Genomic DNA, 12,998 nt, shown 5'->3' with positions numbered 1-12,998 from the left:
TGACAACAAATACATTTACTCCAAGAAACAAAAATTTGTAAACTGTTACTATTTGTTGACGTTGGACATTAAACAACCGTAGATTATGACAATTACCTAGTTGTTTCAAGCGAAAACAAAATGTTGAATATTGACTTTAGGTGTTGATTTTTGACCAGAAAATGTGGAACTGACCTGCTCAAGAGATTCTTAGCATAGTGTCCAAAGAAGTATCCAAATAAATAATACATTTATGCTGTTCATAATATACCTTTCACTCTATAAGTATATAAATTTTAAAATATTTCCGATAAAACGTATTTATACTAAACAAAATTCAGTTAATATATGGATCTAATCACCATACATTCTTTCTATTTTATTCTACACCAAAGGGTTGTTTATTCGTAAACTGTGCCTAACTTCTTTTTCATTGCTCTTAAATATCCACAAAAAATGTCTTAAATGATAATCACGCGTTCCGTGTTTTAAGCTTTTGCTTTAGACAAGCATTACAAAAACTAAATACTTGGTTTCAAATACGACACGGTACCGACTGAGGTGACCATAAAACAGCCAAACTGCCCGTGGTCATCCTTTTTGCTTTAGTCAATACATGGGGTTTCGTTGACGTAATGATTAATAAGTGAAATGTCAATTCCTCAAGATACATCTCTTTTTTTTATTAAAATGTCGTTTCCAGAGAACAGTCAGTAATATGTTGAGACAAAGAAAGATTTTCTATTTTCTCAAACTTGTAGAGGTTGTTTCTAGCAAGGTATTTCCAACTTGATAAGTGAGTAATTTCCTAAATGGTCCAGTATTTTACAACCATAACATTCTCGTTAAAAGAGATATTTTGCTATATCTTGGAATTAAAATGTAAGTACCTCACTGTATATTCCGATACGATATGCACCAAATATGTATCGATCTATATTATATATCCATATGTGTAAAGCTTTGTAGCGGTGAAGGTTACTTGACATTAACACATATCTGAAGAGGATACTATAATTTGAATTACTTTTAAAATGCCAAATCAGAAATTTATATATCTGACATATAGCTCTTTTACATGTCCTTTTAAATTGTGTGACCCGTATGAAATATTATTTTGTCGGTTTGAATACCAGTTATTTCCTTTGTAAATAGTTTATGTTCAGTTCCCGAAATCTTGAAATTTGAGAAATACTTTGCAATGGGTTTATCTTCCAATAAAATGAAGGAAACGTTTGAACCTAGAGGAATATGTTGCAACAGATTAAGAAGTAATGTATCAGCAATGACGTCATTATCAGCGTTTAATACACGGATGTTACATTCTTTCTTTGATTTCCAATGAAGATTCGCATAACCGACAACGCTTTCATCGAGAAATGCGACAGCGGTGTATCTGTCGACCCCACAAAACCATGCTCGTAGAACATGCTCTCTGGAGTATGGGTAAATTTGCTGATCATACGCAATAAGTGCTGACCATATATCGTCTGAGAGAGAAACAATGTTATACGGGTTTTGTAAAGTCACAGATTCCTGAGATGAAAGTGTTCCATGGTAGGAACTGGCACTGTGAGCTTCAAAAGAAAAACCCCGTTTTTCATACCACCCTTTCATTTGTGAAACACCATCAAGGACTAAAGTGTTGTCTTTTGTGACCTTTAGCATGGCTTCCCATAATTTCTTCCCGATTCCTTTCCCACGCAGATCTTTTTGTACAATGAAAACATTCACATACGTTATGTTTGACGTCATATTGAAAAGCCCGATAAATCCTGAAAATAGAAATGTTTGACAATTAATCAATGTCATGTGCTATTTTACCAATTTCTGGAAAAATACTGAAAGTACACTTTCAATAATATTATGTTGCTAATAACAATCAAATCTATCGAATATCGCAATGACATCATTCCTTCATTTAACAACCTCGTCCGATCCTAAAAAGTCACAAAAAATACACAAATAAAAGCTTGTTTGGTCATCATTTTCTTCCCTAATAACTTTTTTCTTGTTTGTGAATTTTAGATATTTTAATGTATTTTTGTGACTTTTAAAAAGTTGACGTCGTAAAACGAATGGTTTTATATGATAGCACAGTCCAGTTTTATTAAAAGTTCAAGAGATTTTAACAACATATTATTATTGTTATATGCATACGCTAGATCTAAAAAACAAAGTACTAGATTATCGTATCAGCAAAGTGACAAGCGGTGATTTCGCCGTTTTGGTCAGTATCTTTCCTTAAAATAAAAGAATAATTGTGTCAAGGCGCACATTTTATGTTTTCTATTTCAATATAAAACACTTGTAGGGGGTAATGCACTTCAGTTTACTTCAAGGCACCAAAACAAGCAAACATAACATTTAAGCAACCAAAAACATTAAATAACAAGATGTATGAATAATTTCTATGTTTCAATAATTTTGAATTTATCCCGGTGACAAACTATACTACATTTTAATGACAATGATAGAGGACACAGACGGTATTAAAGAATATGTAAGAAAGCACGCAGTATTAGATATTCGCAGACATGTATCACTACATGACGTCTGTGTGACACTTTAGTGGCTGATTTCTGCCATCTCGTTCAGGTGTGTTGGTGCATTTAAAGAGCACAAACACACAAGAACGACAATTTAAACGTGGTTAATCAGGTTTTGAGCAAGTAATGGATTTGTTCAAAACTTAATCAGCTGATCATTTCCACTTATTTGTGTTGACTGAGTTCTTAATACACGTCAGATTTTCACTGGAAGTATTTTTAACATTTGATTTTCCTAGTTGCCCAACCAAGATATTAGCATAAATATAAATTGAATAAACGTATTTTGCCTAAGGAGTAACATGAATACAAGCAGTATGTATTAAAAGTGTCAAAAATTGTATTGAAAAGAACATATTTCCCAAAATTAATCAGAAATACAAGTTTGTAAAATTGTTATTACCTCCTTTTGTCTATCAAAGATGAATTACGAAGCTTTACTTTGTTTTAAAATTTACTTTTTGTTTCACGTAGTTGAAATATTTCAGTATTTGTCAAATGCAAATGTAAAACTAGAAATGCTATTGAAACCAACAGAAATAGACCACTTTTTAAATAATTTTATATAAAAGGGAAGTAATTACAAAATTTTATCAAAAGTAACAAAATATACATTTCCAATAGTGATCTAACTGAAAATGTTATTATCCTTTATGTTGTAATAATTTCAATATTTAATAATCCAAGAAATTTGTATGATTTAACCGGGACGTTCATATATCGACTAACCCTTTGTGTATATTTTTTGTATTCATGTGCACATTTGAGCCGTGCCATGAGAAAACCAACATAGTGGGTGTGCGACCAGCATGGATCCAGACCAGCCTGCGCATCCGCGCAGTCTGGTCAGGATCCATGCTGTTCGCTAACAGTTTCTCCAATTCCAATAGGCTTTAAAAGCGAACAGCATGGAGCCTGACCAGACTGCGCGGATGCGCAGGCTGGTCTGGATCCATGCTGGTCGCACACCCACTATGTTGGTTTTCTCATGGCACGGCTCATTTCAGAGTTGCGTAAAAGCCATAAAGATAGCAACGACATTCGAAAAAACTGCGATAGCTTCCTTATTTCTAAACCGAGCACTCATTGTTCCAGTTAGATCATTTCATATACATATCATAATCATGGTTTCGATTCAAAATTTGATGAAATATTTGATATGGAGGACAAATTTGTTTTTAACTATTACTTGCAATTAGGAGGATTAATTTCTTTTAGGTGTTCAAGCATGTGTAAACCGGTCCTATAAATAACGCACGCAACATAAAACCCTTTCAACGTGTGCTTTATTCGACAGGATTTAAACATGCATAAACAGCAGAAAAAAAAGATTTAATCCTATACCAATGTCTTAAATCTCATGTCTCAATGTCGGACTGAAAATTAAAATACACTTCATATGCTATGTATGGGAAACAACACATTTTTAATGACACATAAACAGCAACAATCATTCATGTTAAATTTTAAACTAGTTCTTCGAGTCAAGCAACGTACCAATGGGCATTCCTATCTCGTCTTCTGCTACAAGCAATCCTTCCGGGTCAACTTTTAAGCTAGCCCTACAATCAATCTCAGAAAAACTCCATCCTTCTTCAGAGGTCATTTCCAGCAGCACCTTTATATCCTCGTCTCTATAGGAGCGAATATTCAATTTGGAATCATTTTGTTTGCAGTAACTCGCGTGCTACAATTTAGCCTGTAATGGCTTTTCAATTCAACGATTCGGTCCGTTAATTTTCATAACATATATTACCGGATATCATCGGAACGTTCATATTAATAACAGAGCGTACGTAGTTACAATGTAGTTGTAACAGTGTAGATATAACCACTTTATTATCAAGTTCATAACCTTTAAATGGCACAGATTACTGGTACAAAATGTAATCTAAGATACACGTTTTACATTTTAACCTTATACCTAGCTGACACACATTCGTTTGATAGTGTATGCAAACTGTTTAGAGAACTACTAAAAATTTACTATTTGATTTATGTAGTAGTATAATGGCAAGAAGGCAAATGCATTTGTCTGTTACCAATGTTTATTAACCCTAAGCCTGCTAAATTTCTAAAATGGACTCGTCCATCTTCCAATTTTGGCGATACCATTTATTGTTTTAAGGGGTGTCACTGAAAATTTACTGACTGAATAGCGAACAGTGCAGACCATGACCAGACTGCACGGATGTGCAGGCTGATCTTGGTCTGCACTGGTCGCAAAGGCAGAATCACTTGCCACCAGTAGGCTAAAAGTTAATGTGATACACGATTCCTGTCAGTTATAAATGAGTTTTGAGACTAATGTACTAACTTTTGAAAAAAAATGAATAATGCATTCATATTGAATTTCATGTGATATTACGTAACATTATTACTAACATCTGTTTCGGGCTGTGTTCAAGCTTTTGTTTACAATATCGATATGCGAGGTCTCTCTGTGTGGGACGGGCTATATATGACAACGTGACCGCTTACTAATACAAATGAATACGTACAAATATTACAATCATAAATAACTCATAAGATGTATGTGTCTTTTAAATAAATCTCGGATAAGTCAGATTGACCACGAAAAATATCGCTAGCCAATTTCACTTGGGGGTTGATACTTCAAAATTAGCAATATAACATGCGTTACTAAATACAGATTGTCTTGCATTTCATTGCATGGTAAACTGAATCATTTTCAGATATAAGAAGCGGTTGAATTGTTCTGTTGCGCAATATACGTTAAAACATGAGTGAAATTCTGCAAAGAAAATCAACCGGTGGTTCTAAATTGCCTGAATAATATACATGAAGCAACATATTATAAGTGGTATATTACCTTTACAAGAAAGTCATAGTATCATTAATTGCAAAATATTCTAATGAGTTCATTACCCGCCAATGTTTATTAACACTATGGTCAAAATATCAATGTAGGTAGGATAACCCGATAAAATCTGCTACCTGGGTTCATCAACAGTGTCATGACCACAAGCCACTACGACTTATACAAACAAACCAGCTTGATAATCAGGGTGTCATTGTAAAGCTAACGTTACGACCTTCACACAAGTATCAATATTTTCCATATAATTAAAAATAAGCGAAACATCAACAAATTATGATGAAAAGTCTCCGTTACACAGATAATACAGTTTTGCTGCATATTTCACTTCTTTTGCTGCATATTCCACTTCAATATCTAACTTGCAAAATACATTTGTAAGCTGTACACTTTGACTGAACATGCTCCACAATTTCAATATTCGAAATGTGTAACATTTTAGACACATTATCGTAGCATTTAGGTGCTTGTCTATATATAACATTCTAATTTGTTTGTGTTCTATTTTGTCGTGTCTTGAGATCACAAATCGATTTTGCAGCTCGATGTTTAGCAAGTTTTAGCTGACGATTGTATTACTACTTAAATCGATTGCCGGTACCAGGCCTACAAGAAAGTGTTTAAATGGGTTGGGGGTTGGGGGCAAGGTACAGTAAATTTGAAGATTCTACAAATCTGCGCTGATACCAGAGCGAATAAAATCATAAAAAATATCTCTAATATTGAGAAATTCCAGGAAGGAACTAAGCGGATATATTGCATATACTTAGCACTTCATCATGTGACATTTTCAGCCTGCCGATTCCATTGTTTCTAAAATAAAACGAGTGAAACTTCGTTTTCAGTACATTAAATTTTGAGGCTAAACACGGCCCAACATGCACACCTTGCGCGACCTGTACCGTATTATCTGCAAATGACTGACCTTAAGCATATGTATATTTTAAGCATGTGACCAGACGAAAATAATGAGCTGAATCTGGATGGATGGATGGCCTTTTCCATTTCGTCTGACTTCCGTTACCTCAGGTAAGAGTTTAGCCCCGGCTGACTACACGCGGCTAAGAAAATCGATTTAAGTATATATTTATTTTACACAATAATTACCCGTACGCAGGAATCCTTAGTTCTATAAACATCATTAAAAACCAGTTGAATATAAAAGTCTTTATAGTACATCTACCTATTCTATTTAAAAAAAACGTACCCGGGCCAAATACGTACCTGGCCCCTGTCTCTTAAGCCACGGCCATCTCTGTGGTTACAGTAAATGTATTTCACCGTTTTATTGCTCCAAAATAAAATGTGCTCATTCAAATGAATACGTAAAAATATTATAATCATAAATAACTCATAAGATGTATGTGTCTTTGAAATACATCTCGAATAAATCAGAGTGACCAAAACCACGAAAACTAGCGCTAGCCAATTTTACTTGGGGGTTGATACTTCAAAATCAGTAATATAAACATGCGTTACTAAATACAGATTGTCTTGCATTTCATTGCATGGTAAACTGAATCATTTCCATTTTCAGATATCTGTGTTGAATTGTTCTGTTGCGCAATATATGTCAAAATATGAGTGAAATTCTGCAAAGAAAAAAAACGGTGGTTCAAAATTGCCTGGATAATACACATGAAACAATATATTTTAAATGGTATATTACCTATACAAGAAAGTCATAGTATTATTAATTGCAAGATATTCTAAAGAGTTCATTACCCTTCAATGTTTATTAACACTATGGTCAAATAGAGAATCAAATATCAATGTAGGTACTAGGATAACTCGATAAAATCTGCTACGTGGGCTCATCAACAGTGTCATGACCACAAGCCACTACGACTTATACAAACAAATCAGCTTTATGATCAGGGTGTCATTGTAAAGCTAATGTTACGACCTTCACACCAGTATCAATATTTTCCATTTAATTTAAAATAAGCGACAGTGAAACACCAACAAACTATGATCAAAAAATCTCCGTCACACAGATAACACAGTTTTGCTTCATATTTCACTTCAATATCTAACTTCCAAAATACATGTGTAAGCTGTACACTTTGACTGAACATATGCTCCACAATGTCAATATTCGAAATGAGTAACATTTTAGACACATTATCGTAGCATTTAGGTGCTTGTCTATAAATAACATTCTAATTTGTTTGTGTTCTATTTTGTCGTGTCTTGTGATCACAAATCGACTTTGCAGCTCGATGTTTAGCAAGTTTTAGCTGAGGAATGTATTACTACTTAAATCGATTGCCGGTACCAGGCCTACAAGAAAATGTTTAAATGGGTTCGGGTGAGGGCAAGGTACAGTAAATTTGAAGATTCCACAAATCTGCGCTGATATCAGTGCGAAAAAAAGTCATAAACATCTCTAATATTGAGAAATTCCAGGAAAGTACTAAGCGGATGTATTGCATATTCTTAGCACTTCATCATGTGACATTTTCAGCCTGCCGATTCCATTGTCTCTATGATCAAACGAGTGAAACTTCGTTTTCAGTACATTAAATTTTGAGGCAAAACATGGCCCAACATGCACACCTTGCGCGACCTGTACCGTATTATCTGCAAATGACTGACCTTAAGCATATGTATATTTTAAGCATGTGACCAGATGAAAATAATGAGCTGAATCTGGAAGGATGGATGGCCTTTTCAATTTCGTCTGAAATCCGTTACCTCAGGTAAGAGTTTAGCCCCGGCTGACTACATGGGGCTAGGAAAATCGATTTCAGTATAAATTTATCTTACACAATTATTACTCGTACGCAGGAATCCTTAGTTCTATAAACATCATTAAATACCAGTTGAATATAAATGCCTTTATAGTACATCTACCTATTTTAGTTAAAAAAACGTACCCGTGCCAAATACGTACCTGGCCCCTGCCACTTAAGCCACGGCCATCTCTGTGGTTACAGTAAATGTATTTCACCGTTTCATTGCTCCAAAATAAAATGTGCTCATTCAAATGAATACGTAAAAATATTATAATCATAAATAACTCATAAGATGTATGTGTCTTTGAAATACATCTCGAATAAATCAGAGCGGCCAAAACCACGAAAACTAGCGCTAGCCAATTTTGCTTGGGGGTTGATACTTCAAAATCAGTAATATAAACATGCGTTACTAAATACAGATTGTCTTGCATTTTATTGCATGGTAAACTGAATCATTTCCATTTTCAGATATCTGTGTTGAATTGTTCTGTTGCGCAATATATGTCAAAATATGAGTGAAATTCTGCAAAGAAAAAAAATGGTGGTTCAAAATTGCTTGGATAATACACATGAAACAATATATTTTAAGTGGTATATTACCTATACAAGAAAGTCATAGTATCATTAATTGCAAGATATTCTAAAGAGTTCATTACCCGCCAATGTTTATTAACACTATGATCAAATGGGGCATCAAATATCAATGTAGGTGAATAACCGGATAATATCTGCTACGTGGGCTCATCAACAGTGTCATGACCACAAGCCACTACGACTTATACAAACAAATCAGCTTTATGATCAGGGTGTCATTGTAAAGCTAATGTTACGACCTTCACACCAGTATCAATATTTTCCATTTAATTTAAAATAACCAACAGTGAAACACCAACAAACTAGGATCAAAAAATCTCCGTTAGACAGATATACAAGAGTCTTTCGTAAGGCTCAAATATATAATCAGAAATTTTGCTGTGTATTTCACTTCAATATCTAAACAGGTAACTTGCAAAATGCATGTATAAGCTGTACACTGTGAACATATGCTTCACATTCCAGACACATTATCGTAGCATATAGGAGCTTGTCTATATACAATATGTGTAACATTATCATTTGTTTGTGTTCTTTTTCATTGTGTCTTCAGATTCAAATGTCGACTTTACTGCTTTATTTTTGCAAGTTTTAGCTGACGAATGTATAACTTTTCTTATCGAATGCTAGTATCAGGCCTTCAGGTTTTAGCCACGACCATCTCTGTGCATACAGTAAATATATTTCATCAATTTAATTTATCATTTATCATTTGGCAATAAACATAAATCGTTTTAACATTTAACATTTGACATTGATCATTTAGTATATAACATACAGTATTTTGTATGTAGCTGTTAGCATTACGTATAAGACATTTAGCATTATGTAATTGGTAATTGACATTAACTATTTGTTATTTAGCATTCGGCAGTTAGCATCGCGCATTGGTCGGGGCGACATTCGGCGGGGCGACTTTTGTCTGTGACAGAGGGAACAAGTCAGCGATCATTATAAGGCCTTGAATTTGTTACATATTTCGTATATTTGCGGTCATTAACGCCGCGTCGGATGTATCACTGGCTCTTTTGTCAACTCACGTCCTAACAGAGGTGTAACCATTATAATGGTTACAACACACTAAATAGCTGTTCTTCTTTACTCTATATAAAACTGACATATTTCCAATGGCTGTAGCACACATGAGGACCAATTTTAAATGGCTGTAGCTTACGTTTTCTTGAAGAATAATGTCAGTGCTGAATAAAAATGAATAGAAAAGTAGGGTCATATTTGATGCATGAAAAATATTTTCAGTCAAACACACTAACTGCAAAATCAGCTCAAAAATCACACCCCAGTTGTAGTGGTGGTGTATGATTCAAGTATCCATGGCAAATTCTGTAATGGTATTATTTTTTTTCGAACATGCTACCTAAATGTAAAGCATACATCTGTCATGTGATCTCAGGGGTGAAAATGCAAAAAAAATCAGGAAAAACAGCTCTTCAGAGCAAAATAACTGAGGACTTTTTGAGTCGCAATTATGCAACGATCAGTTTTTCGCGTCATTTGTCTGTGCGTCTTTAGGCCGTGTAACGGTGGACATATATAGCCTTTTTATGTTTTAGAGATTCAACTCACATGGATATTTTATATACCATAACTTTTGAACATATTGGTTACAGTTAGGTTTTGTGAAAAAATAACTTATTTAGACTTCCAAGAATAAACTTTGTCATTGTTCAAGGCCGTGCCCTACCACGTTTCCTCGTTATTAACTGTTGATCATATAAAACATGTTCTTACTCAAAGATGATACAGTCAATAATAACTATTTATAGCCATTTTAGCGAAATAGAAAAAAGTAAGTATTCTCTAAGTATGCTGTCATGTATTCATATACCAAATTTCATACAAAATATCTTGTACTTTTAAAGTTATCAAGGAATCACATTTTGTGTGAAGAAGGGACTGGCTGAAGGACCTACGGACTTGAAGGCGGACGGGATTGGGCAACGCTAAAAATAAGGGATCAAGAGGTATAACTGAAAACTGATATGCGGGGGAGTTACGGTTCCTAACACTGTGCCATATGTGCTATATAATTTAACAGATTTATAAACAATAGTAGTTTCTCTAATATCTTAAGTACCAATCTGATTTACCTTAAGAATTATTGTGTAATTTCAACAAACTTTAGATTTACTGTAAAAAGAACTGCTACAGTAATCTAAATGTTCAGAATAATGGGGAATTGATTCATACAATAACATAATTAAGCTTAAGCTAAAATACTTCAAATTAGCATGTAGAACAGTCGAAACCGTTTCATTCCTTCCCTCTATTTACAAAAAAAGAAAGTCATCACGAAGGAATGTTTTTAGATAAAAATACGAGTGATGAATTATACATGCAGCAAGCTAATGAACATAGGCCCTATGTTTCAAAATTATACTAACATGTCAAACAATGAAGTAACAACATGAATTTTCAAAATTAAAACCGATTCCTAACTAGTGACCGTAACCTAACTAGCAAATAGTTAAAGTTGACCCAAACATCACGAGATCATACTGGACAGGTTTATTTTCTTAATGGAACCTGTGGAGATTAAGGGATCAATCCACAGAACAGAAAACATTATTATCTGACAGAGCAGTTGAAGCCGACTCAACAGTACCCAAACCAATATGACCTAGCATCTTTTCAACACAAACGATTTACAAAGTCAAAGCCGCAACCACTCAGCGCTTCGATCAAACTGCCCGGCATTATTCCTTCATGGAACCTCAGGGCTTTAAACAGTCAACCAACTGAATATAACATACAGTTATCAAATAAGTAGCCTCAGCTGTTTCCAACAGCGCCAAAACTGTATGACCAAGCATGTGTCTCGAAAGAACCTTGGGAAGTTTTAATCGGACATTTGTCGGAATACCACTGTCCTCACATTCTGATATCCCATTATTAGATGTCGTCACATCTGTATATCACTCTATAACAAACTGATCAGTTCCCACTTCAAATCCCCTAACCTTACATCAAAGACATTGATATCACATTTACAATTATCTAAAATTGTAGATATCAATATATTTAACATAATAAAATAAGCAACGATATAATATGTAACCTTACACCAACAGACATTGAAATCACATTAATAAGTATTTAAAATTGTAGAAATCAATATATCTAATATAATGAATAATGTATATATATAAGGAATAAAATAACATATGTAATACCACTTACAGATATGTACAAAATCCCCTGAAAACGGTACTTTTGACTTGGTCCAGACAAGGTCCGCTTTTCAGAGTTTTTACTTTTTTACTTTTACATTAATACTGATTGAGTATTTTAACATGCAAGTATGGAAGACCACAAGGAGCAGATAACAGTAAAATTTGTTTTGCGTAATTGATACTAATTTATTTTAGGTCGTTCACGAAGAAAATATTGGCTTATTTGAATAGCATTCAAGTTCTATTCTACGAAAAAACAGGTCTTGGTGTCATGGTGGTTACCCCAGTGGGGTTTGAGTCCTCGGCCTGCCGGTTGAGCGGCCAACAACTTAGCCAATAGACAGGAAGTGTACGTAACACATTTTATTTTCTTAATTTGCATTATGAGAGAAACACACAATCTCTAATTTTATACTAATAAGCATTCATTACCCGCAAGGCCGAAATTGTAAATCAAATTTAGATTTAAAGAATAATTATTTTATGAACTATATTATTACATATATTTGATGATACCCTACTTGATGCCAGTGTATCACTTCGCTATACCCAAACATGTTTTATAATGCCTGGATGGAATAACAAATGCTTAGTGTCATAACATACTAACATAGGTTAGTAGCTGACATTGTTTGCTATCTCAAAGTTATTTTGTTATAACTGACAGCTGACTGAAATTCTGTTGAAACACGGCATTAAACCCAAAACAAACAACATATATAGAATATACACAAATTATGTACATGTACATTATACATCTAAATAGCTAATGCAGCAGTTCCATTAGATTTATAAGAGACTTGTACCACAATATTACTTTATCTAACTGAGTATACTACATGAATGAATATAGACACAAGCTATGTAGTCAAGACGTTACTGCTACTCGTTGCATGTTAGAATTCGGGGCGAAATTTTCCCAATAATAGAATTTCTTCGAACTTTGGATATTGAAGGACAATCATCTAAGAAACAAAAATCTGCAATAACAATCATAGGTCACCGATATTGAAAAAGAGTTATCTGCCCTTGAAAACGTCATTTTCCCTTAAAAAGCCATTTTCAAGGGCAGATAACTCTTTTTCAGGACCGGTGACCTATGATT

General features: G+C 34.1%; 1 protein-coding gene across 1 annotated transcript; it reads right to left on the bottom strand.

Moving 5' to 3' along the window:
• On the bottom strand, nucleotides 1-4,423 carry LOC123534459 (uncharacterized). The gene is made up of 2 exons (XM_045316724.2): nucleotides 4,026-4,423; nucleotides 1-1,754 (listed from the first exon to the last, which is right to left on the bottom strand). The coding sequence occupies exons 1-2, from the start codon at nucleotides 4,132-4,134 to the stop codon at nucleotides 1,066-1,068; spliced, it is 798 nt and encodes a 265-aa protein (XP_045172659.2). The 5' UTR covers nucleotides 4,135-4,423; the 3' UTR covers nucleotides 1-1,065.
• Between the last annotated feature and the right edge of the window lie 8,575 nt (nucleotides 4,424-12,998).

Source organism: Mercenaria mercenaria, chromosome 12 (assembly GCF_021730395.1).
Source record: "Mercenaria mercenaria strain notata chromosome 12, MADL_Memer_1, whole genome shotgun sequence".
NCBI classification, from domain to species: domain Eukaryota; kingdom Metazoa; phylum Mollusca; class Bivalvia; order Venerida; family Veneridae; genus Mercenaria; species Mercenaria mercenaria.
This window is presented reverse-complemented; position numbering and strand designations above follow the sequence as displayed.